This window comes from Varanus komodoensis, unplaced genomic scaffold, assembly GCF_004798865.1.
Source record: "Varanus komodoensis strain SLA01 unplaced genomic scaffold, ASM479886v1 scaffold36, whole genome shotgun sequence".
In the NCBI taxonomy this organism is placed as follows: domain Eukaryota; kingdom Metazoa; phylum Chordata; class Lepidosauria; order Squamata; family Varanidae; genus Varanus; species Varanus komodoensis.
This window is the reverse complement of record NW_025335873.1, coordinates 4319332-4336719: the sequence shown is the minus strand read 5'-3', so window position 1 is coordinate 4336719 and position 17388 is coordinate 4319332. Positions and strand designations below refer to the sequence as shown.

Below are 17388 nucleotides of genomic sequence, written 5' to 3'. Positions count from 1 at the left end.
TAATTCAACCATTATTTTAATTTGTGTAATTTATATTTTTTGTATTTGTATTGGGTACTATGTTGTCTATTTATGTTTGTTTACGTGTTCAGCGATGAGACGGCATATAAAAACTCCAAATAAATAAATAAATAAATACCAACGGTTTTAGATGTTTTAGGATTTTTCCTTCACAGTTGCACTTTCTATTTTTTCCTCCTTTTTCTTAAGTTCGTGATGTGTTTTATATTGTTTCAATAATTGATGTTTTATATTGTATTTTCATATTTTATATTGTACTTTTATATTTTGTAAGCTGCCCTGAGCGCTTGGTGATAGGATGGGATATAAATGCCTGTGATAAATAAATATATATCTAATAAATTTAACCAGAAACTTTCCTTTGGCTTAGGGTGACGTCATTCAGCCCGATGGGCTGACGTCTGGCAAAATTCCCCACCTGGCTGTTCCCCAGTTTCCTCCATATTTTCACCATCTCAAAGTCCAAGATGTGTTGCGTTCCAAAGGGTGGAAAGGAATTCCTAGCAATTGGAAGTACATCTTGCTTAGCTCTTAAGACTCGGAGCAAGTCCATCCTGCAAGCAGTCAGTTTCTCAGCATCTGTACCATTCGGTATTTCACCTGCCCTGGAATCACAAGCAATCGCACACACACACACTCACACACACAAAGGCGAATGGTAAACACGCCAGTTGCCAATGGAAACCAAACATGACCCTGCAGGCTTCTCTGGAGAGATCTAAACAAGTTGGTGAGAGTTTTGCACCAACCCAAACATCCCTTCAGCTCCCCAGGCTGCAGTTTTTAAAATAAAATAACTGTCAACAGAACATGGCGTGCGACTTCGCCCCGGCACGGAGGGCGGGGAGGCTGGTTCAAGATGCTTCACGTGCCAACGGCTTTTCCCCCAGCTGGAGTTCCACCGAAGGCAATTCCCAGGCAGCCACCCTGCCGCTCAGCCACCACCTCCCTCCTGGGCAGGCACTCAGAGCTAATCTGCTCACAATACCCCAGTACAGAGGCCCGCAAAGGCAGTCTGGTCTGTGCTCAGGGCCAGAGAGTGCTGCAGACGCACCCTTGCATCCAGAGCGGCCTCTTTGCTTCATCCTCCCCGGGAATGGCTCCCAGGATTCCTGGCGGGATGCAAGAGGATGCACTTGTGGCTCCTGGGCATGACTGAAAGACTGGGCAAACTGAGCTAGGCCCGGAAGCCAACCCTGAGGACTAGCAGCTGGATTTTAACAAAAGATTCTCAGAGGAATTCTTCGCTACGTTTCTAAGTCAGGCCACTCGTGATAACACCTATACACTTCTGAAAACGTAGCCGACAGGGTCACATGCAGTTCCATTCCTACACCCGCATCTTATAGGATTGATTGGAAGTATGATGCAAATCTGCAGCTCAAATGGATGCTCTGGATACATCCAGGCTTTTAAAGAATAAAAGCCAAAATGCTCCGATTAATCGGGCAGTATTCTCTCTCTCTTAAAAGCACTCCCTCGTGAAAACAGAGGACTGTTAGATTCTGCAGCTGGAGCCTTGTGCTCAGTGCTGGGCCCCTCGTTACAGGAAGGATATAGCCAGGCTGGAGTCAGCGCAGCGAAGGGCCACAAGGTTGGTGGCCAGTTTGCAGTGGATGGGGTATGGGGCGAGACTGAGGGAACTGGGTCTCTTCAGCCTGGAGAAGAGGAGACTCAGAGGGGATCTGTTGGCGACATGCAGGTATGTGAGGGGATGTCACACAGAGGTGGACAGAGACCTGTTCTCCCCTGCAGAGGAAGGCAGAATGCGCTCCAACGGAGCAAAGCTCAGAGAACCATGGTTGCATTTAGATGCCAGGAAGCACTTCCTGACAGTCAGGACCCCGAGGGTGTGGAATGGGCTTCCACGGGGGGTGGGTGAGGCCCCATCGGTGCGGGTGTTCAAGGATAGGCTGGACGTCCACATGGTGGGCAAGTCGTGAGCGGAGCCAGCTGGAGCCGGAGGTCAGACTAGATGGCCTGGGAGGCCCCGTCTGACTTGCTCTGTTTCTGTGTTTCTATTAGAGGGACTCTCCCTGCTAATCTGATGCCCAGCAAAAGTCCATTTGGTGTGCTGTGCAGAGGTTTGAGCCCTCCTGCTCTCTCAAGAGGGATTTCCTCTTGTACGGTGGTTCCTGTTGAGAGACTAAGCGCTCTGCACTGCATCCAGCACCAACGATTTCAAAGGAAAACTTTCCAAGGCTATGCTTCTCCCCGGAAAAATTCCTCACATCCTATATGCCTGAAACGGAAGGACAGCTAGGACCGAGATTACAGCTTGTGTCACTTAAGAATAGCCTTGCTGGATCAGCCAGCCAGTTGCCTCCGGATTCCCAGAAGCAGGAATTCAACAGTCCCTCTTGCCCCAGTTCTTCTGCCAAAGCCTTCAGATCCGCACCACCCTTGGGCTGAAAGTTCAGCTTCTTGCCCTAAATCAAGTTTTTCTCCCCTTGAAGAGGGACAGACAAGCCCTGCAGAGTGCAGGGTGTTTTAGTGAGCTCAGGAAGACATTTAAACTGTTACACAAAACCTACCAGCTCCCTTTTGATGTATCCTAAAAGCAACGCATTCTTTCAGGTGTAGTGATTTTGGCTAAATACAAACACAAAGAAGTCTCTGTTCTTCTCTTTATGTGTCTTTATGTTTTATAACTACCCCAAGAATATAATGTCCACCTAAAGCATTCAGTGTCTTCAACTGCAACATTTAAACAATATTGTGTGGTTAATCCAATTCCCCCATAAGCAAATGTTTCAGCTATTTTGTAGCTACTGGGAAAACTTTGGGAATACAGTTTACTGCACATAAAATCACAGTTTAAGTTCTGTTTACTAAATATGAGATTCTGTGTGCTTACCTAAGGGAACAATAATGAATCAAACACACACACTAAATCAGGGAACCTAGGAAATATGGAAAATTATACAGTTCCCTTCTCGCCAGAAAACCCACCTGTCCGGGTACAACTAAGAGGCATTCTGGTTTTCTGTCTCTCATTCAAAGGAAAACATCTCGGATCGTACATGAATAAAGACTTATTTATCCAGCTGCTACACCCTTCAACCACAGCCCTAGCTTTTAAGCACCAGCAGCAGCCCCGCTCCTGGTGGGGGGGGGGATGATAAATGCCCCCGCCCCCCAGAGGCATCGGTGTTGTTTGAAGCATGCCTGTGGTTTTCATGACAGTGTGAATGTACCAGGGCTTTTCTGTGGGTAAAAAGGCTGGGTTTACGCGGACGTCAGCAAGCACCACACGTGTGACCTTGAATTGCACAATGGGAGAAAAGGCGGGGTATAAATCTAATAAATAAAGAAGGAAGCTGCCTGCCACACACTTGCTGGTTCTACTTTGCATCAGGTTTAGAAAATGACACTCCGTTCCTTGGTTGTTTGGCACAGCGTGAAAACAGAGATGTTGTCTGTCAACAACACACAGTTCCGGGCTTGTGTGACTGCAGAGAGAACCAAACGCAGGGGTTAATCAACAGGTGTGTGTGTGGAGGGGGGAATGCACCCCCATGGAGTCCCAACAATCCATGGCCTGTGGTTCTGTGCAAACGATATCACTGTGGCAAGAAAGCCAGGAATTTGAGGCAGGTGTTGCAGCCTGAAAACGGGCATCAATGTGTCCTACAAGATGTTCCGGAAGATGCTAAAAGGACCCAGGCACAACTTGGTGCTGAACTGGGCAGCACTGGGGCCTGGCATGGGTTACTGGGCATTCTGGAAGTGGGGGTAAGAGAAAAGAGGCAGACCCCCAGGACACACGGCAAGCAAAACACCCACCCGGCCCAGGAATATTTGCTGAGCACGTTCGTCGCTGTTTGCTCCAAACCGGGGATGTTTCTGTTGATCTGCATGTGAAACACACCTCAGAGGGGCCCGCAGGAGAATTTTGGGGCAGCTTGCGCGGGTGGGTGGGTGTGTGCGGTCGTATTCGGGGAAGCCTTGGATCTTGCAGAACGAGGAGGGGGACGGGGCCACGCACGGTGCCCCAATCCGCAGCTGCCTCCCACCTTTTCCAAAGCACTGGCGCAGCCAAGACTGCAGTTTCTTAGCAACAGGCAGAGCGACCCTACAAGTTCGAACCGTCCCACCAGCCCAGCTGCTGTCGAAAACGCAGCACCAAGACCATCTGCCGTTCTGATGTCCTGAGGAGGAGACCAGCGACCCAGCCAGCCCACCGCCTATTTCCAAGCGCCGCTCCTGCGAAGCGGGCAAGCCATTTTGCACGCTGACTACCCCCCTGCAGGACCACGGAAGATGGTGCTGGATTGGACCAAATGATCAGGCCCTATAGGGCAGCGGCCTCTTTCCCCCAGGGGCTCACCAGGTTCCTAAAAGCAGGCCAAGGCTCCCTCAGATCTTCCTCCCCCAGCAGGTGAGTTTTGGAGCCATCTAGCCTCTGCCACTGGACGTAATATACTAGAGAAAAATAGATTCCGTATATTTAAAAAGTCATAGACGGAAATATCTGGGAGAGAGGCCAGGTTGCTCTGTTCCAGCAAAAGAGCCCAGTGCCTTAAATGCTAGCATGTTTCGCGCGGCCTCGGCCAAGGAAGGACAATTTGGTGGTCCCGGTTGCTTTAAACAGCTCCCACCAGCCTGAAGGTCTACAGCAGCGGTGGCGAACCTACGGCACATGTGCCACAGCCGGCACGCAGAGCCCTCTCTCGGAAAGCGAGCCGAGTCACCCCAGCAGTGCCCCAGCAGCCGAGCATCAGATAACAGCGCACATGGGGGCCTCGCGCATGCTCAGGAAGGAGTAGCGGCCTTTGAAAGAGGCCAGGAGGCAGAGTACCCGGAGGAGGGCCTTCTCCGCGGTGGCACCCTGACTATGGAACATGCTCCCCAGAGAGGTCCGCCTGGCGCCATCATTATATGTTTTTCGGCGCCAGGTCAAGACCTTTTTATTCGATCAATATTTTAATATGTATTAATTGGATATTATTGTTTTTATTTTATTGGATTTTCAGCCAGGGTGGAATAGTTATTTATTCTGATTAATGTTGTAAGAGACCCAAAATATGCCCAGGGGACGTGGTCAGAGCATTTCCATTCTAGCTCCACCCCACTGGACTGGGTTCAAGGCACTTTGCTATGTGCAGAAAATAGTTTACCCCAAGGGTTTAAAAGTCACATTCAAGCAGCCTTCCTCATACAATGTTGGGATACATTCCTCATCATCCCCAGCCAGTTGGGAGGGAATGGTGGGAACTGAGATCCAACAGATATGGGAAAGGAGCCATGCCATGTGGGTCTAAAGCACACAAGAAAGAAAAAGCGTACAATCACACTACAGTATTTGCTCTGTATTTTAAAGATGCAACTGAAGTCAGCGCGGTGCGGTGCTTGAGAGTACGGACTGAGGCTCAGGGATCCGGGTTCTAGTCCCCACTCAGCCATGGAGCGCACTGGGATTCTCAGCCCAGCGTACCTCACAGGGTTGTTGTGAGGATGCAGTTGAGAGGAGGAGAAATCTGCCAGTTGCCTTGAGTTCCTTGACAGGAAAAAAGGCAGGATATAAAGAAGCAAGCAACTACTTCAAAGATGCGCTTCAGCTGTTGTCCTGCATGGAAACTCCACACTGCATAGCTGTAAAGTTCACTCACATACCCAGACAAGAACCTAAAGAGGGAGCCAAACTCCCCAAAATTACCATGTTTGCAACTCTCATTGATAGCAAGCTCTCGGAATCAAGTCTGGAAACAGCCTAGAAGAAGCGTGATGCGCAGATGACCAAGCACCGGTACAAAGGATGCTATGCTTCCATTTATACCAGCCCCTCCCACGGGGCTTTAAAAAGCTCAGGCTCACCGACAGCAAGCTGTTATCTTCCTCTCTACTTCTCCCACATTCATAGAAAAGCTGGCTCGAACAGCGGTGCTGCTAAGCAGCAAAACAGTCTGGGGTTTGAGTTCACCGGATTTTTAAAAAGTGTACATGCTCATTTACAGATGCACCAAAGTTCTTCATGTGTGTGTGTGGTGTTTTGTTTTGTTTTTTGTTTTGCAGAGCCAGAGTCCTAAAGACACCCCTGTTTGAAAAAAGGATGCTTGGATTCAGGAGAGGAAGGCCACTGATTTCCAGGGGGGAAAAACTCAGGCAGAAAGACTCAAGGGGGTAGGAGGAATGGCGGACCACATGGTCCAGAAGCCAAATCATTCAGGGGGATCAGAAGCCACAGAGATACCCCTGAATTTCAGCAACTGCCGTTGCACAGCAGGTTGGTGGGGCAGAAAGTCTGCCAGAAGTCCAAGTGAAAGATTTGGGACTCTGGCCCTATGGAAAGAACACTGATCCACACACTCCAAGCAAGAACAGGGTCAGCTTGCTGTAATTAAGTACCTGACAGAACAATTCATTCAGTTTCAGACAGTCATTCATGTCCCCTTTGGGGATTGTTACAGAGGCTTCCAGCATTCAAATCAAGTCAACACAAGTTTCTAGATCTTATGAACAATCTCCACTCCTAACCAAGGAGCCCTGGAAAACTGGAGAGGTGCCATCAAAAAACAAAACAAGAAATGCCAAAATAATGCAAAACGAGAAAATAAGATGTGACACTCCAGAAACATAGTCGCACACAAGCGACAAGATAGTCCTAAATCAACCAACTAAAACGAGAGAAAGTTAAGAAATGCAACCTAAAAATGAGGTACCAAAACTCTCTTAAAGGGCTTGGCAATGTATTGTTGCATCAGACAAGGCTTCTGCCGACACGACTTTTCTGAGCAGTGGACGCTTTTCTTTTGTGAGTTGTTCTTTCGTTTTCATTTCCTTTTCCTCTTTCTCTCTCTCTGGACTGCTGCTCTAAGTTTTAGTTCGTTCATAAAAGCCACGCTACTTGGGTCCTCATTTTCTTCCCCCTAAGCATTCATTTCACATTCTGAATCATTTGGGACCTGCTTGCTGAAAAGAGTAAAGAGCTGGACGGGGGAACCCTTCCAGCAGGTTAGCACGAGCTGCCACCCAGATGGTTATGGAGGCGAGCGAGCAGGCTGGAAAACAAGAAAGAACCTGGACTTTGAACCTCAAAACACCCCCAGGGTCTGCAGCTTAAGAAAAAGAGACCAGCAAAGGCAGGACTGACCTAAATTGCTCTGCCGCCCTTTGTCCAAATGGGTATTTCGCATTAATGGTTATCCAGGATAATAGCCGTGCTCCTGCGAGCAGGGTCTGGGGGAGCCTGGCTTACTGGTTGCTGGCCTATGCAGCCCGTTTGCCCCCCCTTGGCCTCCCCCAGGGGCATGGGCTGCTGGCCCAACGGTGGCCCACTTGTAGCCCTCCAGATGCTGGGCTAAACTCCCGTCGTCTCACCTCCCCAGAATGAAACTTCCCGCGTCGTTCAAACCAGGGCTGGTTGCTCCCAAACAAGCCAGGACTCGCGCGCAAGGAGACAATCCTGGCTTGTGATTCCGGCTTGGAAAAGGGCACAAGAAGCCCGGATGAAGTGCAGATAGCAGAGTAAGTCCACCCTCCTTAACATGGCCATTCGCCAGACTACAACCCCCAGCATTCCCAAGCAGCACGTGTGGCTGTGCTGAGGGAGGGGGCTGCAGTCAACTCCTTCAGGGGGCTGCTTTTAACGGCATAATTAGTTTCATGGCAGGGGGAGCCACGCAGGCTTGCAAACCTGCTGGCAGGTTTTGCACGGAGAGCCGCATTACTCCTTTTAAGGGCGGCTTATCGCTGTATAGGGGCATATTTTGTTTCCCGTCTCCTGCCAACAGCAAACACGGAATCAAAGGCGGGTTGGCAAGATGTGCTGAAGCAGCCCCTCTGGCCTGCCAGAAATCAAAAGCACCAGATCTCAGCAGTAGCAGCAACGGCAAGCAGGATGGATGGCATTAAATGCAGACAGAATCAGCTGCCCAGGCCAAACTTTTGTCTTCCTTCTGCTCTGGAACTAGAGGCTGTGGGCCTTTGAACACCAGCCACTGGGGATCATGGGTCAAGAGTACTACTTCATCCCTGTGGGCATCCCAGAGGCTGCTGTGGGAAAAGGCCGCTCTCCTAGATTTTATGCTGTTTTTATTTCAGTGTATTTCTTTATTCCATTTCTCTACAGCCCAACAGCCAAAGCTCTCTGGGTGCTTCTTAAGAATTAAAACCATAAAGTGCCACAAAAATACACTATAAAACATTAAAGTTACAGGGCAACCGAAAAGTCAAAACCGAAGTGAAACCTAGCAGGAGCCAAAGATTTAGAACAACAGCAAGGGAGAGATTAAAATTCCTGGGAACCTGGAGGTCTGCTAGAAAGAGCACAAGAAAGGTGTCGGGTGAGCACATACTCCGGGAAGTGTGTTTTACCCCCAGGGTATCACTACTCTTCCTGGGGGAAAATTTCGGACGGGGCTTAGGTTTGATCCAGACAATCTTCTAACCCAGTGGTTCTCAACCTTTCCTTCACCACAGACCCCCTTTAAATACCTTTTGAAGCTGCGGACCACCAAGACTTAACTCAAGATTTAAAACACTAGACTGCATCAAAGAGTTATTTCAATTTTCTCATGAAGGGCCTTCAGATTTGGAGAGAAGGGGAAATAGATTAAGCTGTTAATGTCCACGCTCCTATTATAATATCTTTATTGCCATGATTCCACTCCTTAGTTCATTCAAATTTAACAGCAAAAAAACATAACATTTCTTCAAGCCTTGGAGAACTCCCTAGGGGTCCACAAACCGCAGGTTGAGAAACACTGTTCTAACCTAAATGGATGGTTGTTCCCCATCTGGTTTCTTGCCATCTTGCCTCTCCAGCTTCACTTCCTGTCCAGACTTCTATCCTGGGCTTAAGTTCTAAGAAACGTCAGTTCCACCAAGGTCTCTAAAGAGATGACACATACAGGCACGTTCCATCATCCACTGAGCACAGCACCTGGGCATGAGCCAGCCAAGTGACTCCCCGCTTTTAAAGCATTCCTTTATCACCACGCAAAGCATGTATATCAAACGGAGATGTTTCACCAACACAGTTATGTGCCACACTCAACTGAATCTCTCAATGTAAAGCCAAACTTATTACGCAGGCTTGGGCGAATTCTTTCTGTTTCTGTCTGAAAATGGATACAATGGAGGGTGTTGCAGGAAAGAATTGCAAGTCTGTAAAAGCTTCTGTGGAGTTTCTTTGTCTAAATATGTATTTGTCTAAATATAGACAATAAGTAACCGGCAATAAATGCGCATGTGACAACATACGTATCAAGTGCGGGTACTTCTGGATTGAGGAGGTAATGCTAGCCTGCCCAGCCATAATATCTGCTGTGGAATGTGGATTTTCAGGCCTTCCTTCAAGGCCGCTTTATCCCGACCTCCAGCCAAGGAATTCAGTACAGCACACCCAGTTCCTTCTTGGCCGCATCTCAGCCTACCTCGCAGGGTCGTTGTGAGGACCAAAAGGAGAGATTTCTTCCAAGACTCCGGAGCCAGATTTGACGCTCTCCAGCACAGCCAGCCCCAGCTTAGTGCCCTCCAGAACATATCCCCCAGGATTCCTAACCACTGGCCATGCCAACTGGGGCTGATGGGAATTGGAAGGCCAAGACACCCTGGAGGGCACCGCCTTGCCAAAGTCTGCCCAAGCCACGGAAACAGCTGGGCTTCTCTCAGGTGATGCAAGTTTGTTTATTTATTTAACGCTTCTGTATGCCGTCACCACAGGCCTCGACATCTCGGGACGGCACACACCGTCAAAAACAATAAAACAATAACACATTCCATAAAAGATTATATAAAAACAAAAGATAAAAACAAAAAAGCGACTGTTAATAATAAAAAATTAGTTTTTAACATAGCAATTAAACAAAAAGTTTTTAACCTGACACCGAAAAGAATATAAAGTTGGCACCAGGCACACCTCTCCAGGGAGCGCATTCCATAATAATAATAAAATGGCCAAGCGGCCAAATTCTTTGGGGGATATTGTGAGGCTGAGGGGATTTACATGCGAGATCTCTTTGGGTGGTGGGGACAGGACGGGGACTCCGGTGACCCAGGTCCCAGTCCCCGCTCAGCCATGGAGCCAGCTGGGTGATCTGGGCCAGTCACAGAGGCTCAGCCCAGCCTACCTCACAGGATTGTTGTTGTGAGAGCAGGAGATGAATGCTATAAGCTGCTTTGAGTTTATAAGAAAAAAGTGGGATAGAAATCTAATAAATGAATTAGGTTTGTTTATTAGAACTATGATCATTCCCTAATCAACTGGCAAGCTGGCTGGAGCTCACAGACTTTAGAAGCCCCTTAAGAGCTCCCGCACACCATTCAATCCGCTCCCCAAAAAACAAAACACCGTCCATCATTCCCACTTTTCACTCCATGAAAATGGCGCCACCCAGCCTTACTGCCAGGCCCTCCTGCTTGATCACTCCAGGCATGCGGCTCCTGGGACCAGCCCCAATGACAGAGGCACGTGGCAGGAATCTGCCCCAGGCAAAGTTAAGGCGGAAAGGCAGAGACCCGGTCTGCGCACGAGGGCGGCAAATCGCGTGCTGATCATTGGTGGCTGGATGTACTCGGTGTCATTTTAAGCTCCTATCAGGTTAAGTGCGAACTGCTACATGGCATGAATCATGGGTTAAACTACCCACAGTTAACCTACAGTGTTCTGCTTCACGTGACATGATTGTCCACCATTGCAGCGGACAATCGTGCCGTGCCAAAAGAAGCGCCTTGTCCTTTTATTTTATTTTATTTTTTATTTATTTTTGGATTTATATCCTGCCTTTTTCCTACAAAGGGCTCAAGGCAGCTTACATCATTCTCCTCCTCCATCTTATCCCCACAACAACAACCCTGTGAGGTAGGCTGGGCTGAGAGTCTGGGACTGGCCCCAAGTCACCCCGTTGGCTCCATGGCTGAGCGGGGACCAGAACCCAGGTCGTCTGCGTCCCAGTCCCAGGCTCTTCACCACGACACCCCACTGGCTTTCCCAGGACACTCCGCTGCATTGCCCAGCAACAAACGGCCTGCCCTCTGCTTGATTTTTTTTCCCAAGGGGGGGCGATTTCCAGGGGATTGTTTTACTTTGCATGCTCCTGTCCCCAGTTTGGCTGCAGGGGCGGCCCTACCGAGAAATCAACCTCCGCGCTCATTTGCGGGATCCCACAGACAGCTCAGGACATGCTCTGCATGTGCCTTGATCTCCGACGCCAGGAACGAAGGGGGCATCTGAGAAAGGGGGCAGCATGGCAGATGTGCCTTCCACCCCGCTCGGGGTCCCATTCCAAGCAAGAGCTTCCCTTCTCCCCCGCAAGCCCTTCGGTTCGTTTCTGCAGCAAACCAGCTCTCTCCACAAACTGGGACACCCTTTGCCCCTAAACATCCACCTCCAGGAGCCAAGAGCGCAGCTTCTCTGAGCCCAGAAACACTTTCCAGAGACCTTGAAATGCAGCCAGGCCACGCACCGCATGCACATTTTTTTATTATTATTATTATTATTATAACATTTCTATGCCACCCCTTGCCGAAACCTCGGGGCAAGGGGCGGCATTTCCTTGTCGAGGCGTACACGCCACACGAGGCTGAGGTCAATTCCTCGTTCCCGATTCTCAACGAAACTGAAAACAGAGCAGAATCTCCAGCCATAACAAGGAGCTGAACTTTGGGTCACGTGCCACAAAGATGATCCTCAGGACTGTGGGACGGTTGTGTACAATGACTGCACGGAACAACACGACAAACCTGGCCCTCTCCAGATGTTTTGGACGGCAACTCCCACAGCCCCCTAACCATTTGTTTATTATTCATTTACACGTGTATTTATAGGCCCCCTATGACTCCAAAGGCCTTCCTAGCAGCTTACAATACATAAAACATATCAACAGAGTAAAACACATTAAAACCAATTAAAACACAACATCTAGAAAAGCAGTATCAAAGGGCCACAGCACTAAGGCTAAGTGTCAAACAATTTCCTAAAAATCTGCCGCAGCATTTGGGGCTGATGGGCATTCTAGTCCAACATCTGGAAGGAAACAAGTCACCTTTCTCCATTCTATACCTTAGTAGCTCTGAAAAAAAAGAAACCCACCAGACCTATTGCTCAGGTCTTAATAGTCATGCATTTATGTAATAGTTATGTATTTATATATCCCACTCATTTGCCAAGATAACGCTTTGGGCAGGTTACAAAATATATAACATAATAACAACAACATGCACAACAAAAACCATAATATTAAATTGGGCAACTATACTACAGCAATAAAATAAGAACAACAAAAACACGGAAAACCCCACAATCGCCTCAGCTCATTGAAAACAAAGGCATCATAGCACTAAGATACAATAAATACCATAAAATCTCTTAAGTTTACTTTAACTATTAAAATATTGGGTAAATAAAAAGAGGAGGCACCAAGCAAACCTCTTGGGGGAGCTGGTTCCAAAGTTGGGGTCCCACTACCAAAAAGGCCCTGCCCCTCATAGCACCCTCTTTATTTCCTTCAGGGAAGCCTCCCTGAGACGGACCCAGAGGACGCCCTTCAAGGCCAGGTGGGCGCACATGGGCAGAGCCCTGTTCGCTGCAGGTGATCCCCAAAGCACCTGGAAGGCCTCTCATGGGAGCAGCTTTGGCTTAGCACCGCTCTTCCCAACCCAGTGTCCTCCAGAATGTAATTCCAACCATTTCCTGTCAGCTCAGGGATGATGGGCCCTGCAGTCCCTCACCTGGGGAGCCACACAGGTCACCCACCCCTACGTAGCCCTCCCACTGTGCCGTCCCACAGCCACAGGAAAGCTGCAGCCTTCTCTAAAGCTGCTGACACCACGCAAGAGATTTCTAGGCTCATGAGCTGGGAGCTGCAGCCATCAGCTCCCTCCCTCAGCCGCGCAAGCGTGCCGGAGCCCCAGCACCGGGCCGTGGCTTGTTCTCCTCAGCCGCCGTGTTCCGGACAAGAAGTGGTGACTGAGACTGAAACCACACCAGTTCCTCAAAGTGCCAGCCGTGTGTGTTTAATCGCATCAAGCAGGACCCACACACCAAAGGCCACCCCGTGGGAAGCAGCAGAGGCCCTGCCTCTCTACCCAGGGGAGCCCAGAATGCGTAATGCCCTGGCTGGGGCAGCACCAGGCAGACGGGTGCCCTCCCGGGTTTGCCCACAGGCCATGACTTCTGGCCTCGCGAGCCAAGGCCAAGGCATCTGGAGGAGAGCGGCCTGCCTACCTCTGGGTTCCAGAGCCAGCTCGGGGCGGCAGAGGCCCGGGTCCAAACCCCACCAAGCCACATCCTTCACTCCTCCAGTCACTAGCCAACCCCCCAGGGCTGCCAGGCAGGCCAACGCCCCTCGTTCACATCTTTCAGGCATCCATCGAAAACAAGAGTGGGCCGCTTCCTGGCTTCCTAGCGGTTTCACCTGATCAGACCCCAAAAGGAGAGAACGCATCACGGTTCCTTCGAGCCCATCAAGTTATTCTAGCTCGGTAGACCAGATTCAAACAGAGCTGGCAAGGCCCTGGCAGGTTCAGGGGTGCTTTGGTATCCTACACATAAGCTCCCCTCCTTCCCAAAGCAGCCCCTGCACTCACACCTGTCATGGTATCCACGCACAGGTATCTCTGAGCGGCAGTTTCCCTTGATGCACTGCCCATGGGCCCAGAGTGGCCTAACCAGCCAGCACCAAAACCTTCAAGCACTCTGCATGTGCTCAGAAGCACTCTCTCACTAGGTTTCAGGACCATAAACATTCGAGGCTGGAAGGCATTTTCCAGAACTGACATCTCAGGAGTTAAAACACCAGGCACTCCCCTGTGAAGGAATGCTGGAGGCAAACAAAGGTTTCCTGTGCAGGGCTGGATTTCATCCCGTCCAGCCTTTGCTCAGACCCACGACCGTCCCCAGACCTAGGCAACGTGCCCAGTGAGCCGGCTGGGGGGGGGGGTGGAGGGGGCAGCGGAAAAACACCACCCGTGCAAACAGGTTGCTACCAGGAGCAGGGCGAACTGCCACGGACCAGAAGGACGCCAGCACCTCTGAACATGAGCAGAGCGCGCTTCTTGCGGCCGCCCTCAAACTTTTCCCACCCGCTCAGGGCCCCCTCCGCACGCCGCGGAGCAGCGGCCCCCGTGCCCAGCCCAGGCCCCTTGCGGGGAGGAAGGGTCGGGGAGGCGGACTCGGGGGGGAGTGGAGAGGAGGCGGAAGGGAGGTGCGGCAGAGGGACCCGGGCACGGTTCCGCAGGGCGGCTCTCCGCCCGGAAAAGCCGGGCAGGGCTGCCGGCGGGGAGCCCGCTGCGGGGACGGAGGAGGGCGGCTTCTCCGCGGCGCCTCCCGGCGTTTCTCCCGAGGAGCGTCGTGGAGAGGGCGCGGAGCCGCCGCGGGGGCGAAGCCGGAGCAGCAGCGGAGGAGCGGGAGCAGGAGCCGCGCCAAGGAGCGCGGGGGGGGGGGGGGGGGGGGGCCGGGGGAGCGGGCCGGGCCGCCCCCCGCGCTGGCTTACCGCGGAACTGCAGCGCGCCGGCCAGGCGCACGGAGACGGTGCCGGCCAGCGGCTCGCCGGGGCGGAAGACGACGCGGCCGTCGGCCAGGCGGACCTCGAAGAGCTGCACCTTCCCCATGGCTGCGGCGCCGGGGCGCGCGGGGCTCCGCCTTCCGCCGCCTTCCGCCGCGCGTGGGAGCGCCGCCCGGGCCGCGCGCGCCTCGAGTGCCGGAGCGCCGCCGCGCCGCGCGCCCTACCTGCCGGCTGCGCGGCCTCCCCCGCCCCGCCCCGCCCCGCCCGGCCCATCCTCCCCGGCCGGCGCTTCCGTGGTGGCGGCTCTCCGGGGCTCCCTGCGCAGCCCGGCTCGTGCCCGCCCCGCGGAGGGGCAGGGCTGCGCCCCCGATCCTCTGCCAGCAATGGAAGGCCCTCCCCCGTGTGCACACGGCTGCGTTTACCCCTCGGGGCAGGGCCGTCTGGACGCACGGGCCCGTGGGCCCCGTCCTGATCTGTGCGTGTTAACCCTTGGAAAATGGGAAAACTTCCAGAACCGACAGTCGGTGCCGTGGGGGCCCCAGCGCGCTGCTTCTCCAGGGCCCATCACTGCTGGTAAGACGGCCCTGCCCCGGGGTGCCCTTTTCAAGTTCCATGAAAGATTCCTGAGCTCGTGGCCCTGGAGAGGGCGAAGCATCCGAAAGATCTGCATTTCCTTTCAGGTCTGGAATGGTTTACCGAGGGCTTCGTGGCCACAACGCTTCTGCTGAGCAAGGGACCCTGAGACACAGAAACACAGAAACAGAGTGAGTCAGAAGGGGCCTCCCGGGCCATCTAGTCTGACCTCCAGCTCCAGCCGGCTTCACTCACGACATGCCCACCATGTGCATGTGACTTTCCGGAGGAGCTTGGCCACTGAGGGAAACAAGCTATAGAATGAGGCAGGTATATTTAGTTTCGCCTCTGCAGCAAGAAAGACCAGAAGGAAAGAACGAGATGTAATTGTTGTCAACTTTTGAAGCTCGACTTCAGTGAAAGGTTTTTTATTTTTAAAAATCTTATATTCCACTGCGATTAATCAGCGCAGTAGCCGGGGTCCTTGCACAAAGCCAGTGAGAGAACGCTGCGGCTTGCAGATGGAGCCAGATGGAAACCTGCATTCGTTGGAGCCGGCCGTGGAAATGTTAACCAGAAGCTTATGCTATGGATCAGTTGCACTGCTGGCTGTGCCGGGTGGTTGCCAAAATTACAAATGACCTGGAATGAGCAGAGATGGCCAACTCCATCAAAATTCGAGAGGATTTAGGGAGCCCAGGGCACTAGATGGAATAGATTCGGCTGGGAAGTTGCCCTCTTGTTGTCTGGCTATTTCAGACTGACAGATGCTTACCTGCGAGAACAGCGCTGGGGGTTCTTCTCTTGCCACATGGCTTACCGGTAGCTTGGCCTGACCCAGACAGAGGGTCTGGATGACATGACAGCGCACTGTGGGCCAAGCAAACCCACCTACCAGCCGTGGGTTCTCAGGATGGCTTGTACGGCCCACATAAGCCACCCCGGCACAGTCATCCCAGGTTCGTGCCACATGAGCATGTGAACCCCGGCGCTTCAGTTCGGTCCAGATCGGGCACCCTGCACCTCTTTGCATTGGGAGAGGAAGACGGCCGTTCACAGCCAGGCCTCCTGGGCACTCCAGGGCAAGATAAGAAGCCAGCCTGCAACGGGGGTTAGAAGCGATTACTCAAGTGCCGTCATGGAATGATAACTCTTGCAATGCTTTCAGACACATTTTCAGAAGCCTCGAGGGAGATCTGCTGAGCTGTGAGGAGAAGGGAGAAAACAAGTTTGCTCCCACCAGAGGGTGATCCAGGAGGGTGGCAGATTCGTCTTCTCTTCGTCTGAGTCCTGTTAAGCCACAGCTCATTCTCTGAGCACGTATTGCAATCTTCCCCAACTTCATGCCCTCCAGGTGCGTCTGATGACAGCTCTTATCATCCCTGAGAGCTGGTCATGCTGGCTGGGGCTTCTGGAAGTTGTAGTCCAAAACAACCAGAGGCCAGCAAATCAGGAAAAAAGCTCATTAGCATGGCGGCGTTAAGCTGGTTAATTAGCTGAATGAAGGGTTTGAGAATATGTTCCTCAAGTAGAAGGGTTGTCCCTAAACTTGAAGGACCAGTTGTTGTTTCAAGCAGAATAATGTATAATGACTGCAATGCTTTTTTTAATGTAGACAGGAAGGAATGGCTCTTTTAAGATTTTAAGCTGTGACAGATCTGTGGATCACCCCTAAGCTGTTGATGCCATCTTTGAGGCAACATTGACTCACGCACATGAGGGAAATCCTAAGAACCTGGTGTGCTCAGGGGCCTTGGAATCGTATTTGTCACCCCGATCCTGCCCATTTCTTTCTGAGGGGTGTTCAATGAAGGTGACATCGGCACATATCCAAAATCTTTTCAAGACCTGAGCTGACAGATCAGATCAGAGCTTCTCCCCTTCACTGCCAAGGGGCTGGCTCTCCGCATTGTGTGATGCTTGGTTCGTCTTGCAAAATAAATACTTAAAATGAAAACCCACTTTGGGGCTTGCCAGCGGAGGATTTCTGAACCTTTTTCATGGTTACTTAGCTATTTATTCATCACATTTCTGTACCGCCCGATAGCTGAAGCACTTTGGGCTGTTCATGTGATTTAGAAACATAGAAACAGAGCGAGTCCGAAGGGATATCCGGGGCCATCTAGTCTGACCCCTGGCTCTAGCCGACTCCACTCACGACATGCCTACCATGTGCATTTAAAACCATGAAATACAGCACAGTGAAATAAAATATTAAAAAATGAAAGTGTAAAGCTGCAGTAGAACAGCAAAATGAAAAAAAAATTAAAAATAAAAGCGAGCTGGAAATGTCAAGCGTTAACAGTTAACAGATTTAAAACAACAGAAACCAAAAGACGGCAGCATC

At 51.3% G+C, this 17388-nt stretch overlaps 1 protein-coding gene and 1 long non-coding RNA gene across 2 annotated transcripts in view; one reads left to right on the top strand and one right to left on the bottom strand.

Annotated features, from left to right (window-relative positions):
• ARRDC1 (arrestin domain containing 1) overlaps positions 1-14602 on the bottom strand; it is a 36751-nt gene extending 22149 nt beyond the window's left edge. Inside the window, exon 1 of the mRNA XM_044439842.1 lies at positions 14457-14602. Within this exon, the coding sequence (XP_044295777.1) occupies positions 14457-14574 (118 nt within the window). The 5' untranslated portion in view covers positions 14575-14602. The remainder of the gene's footprint in view (positions 1-14456) is intronic.
• Positions 14603-14806: 204 nt separating this feature from the next.
• On the top strand, positions 14807-16998 carry LOC123028279. The gene is made up of 2 exons (XR_006415639.1): positions 14807-15041; positions 15149-16998. It is a non-coding gene; the product is annotated as an uncharacterized LOC123028279 (long non-coding RNA).
• Positions 16999-17388: the final 390 nt, after the last annotated feature.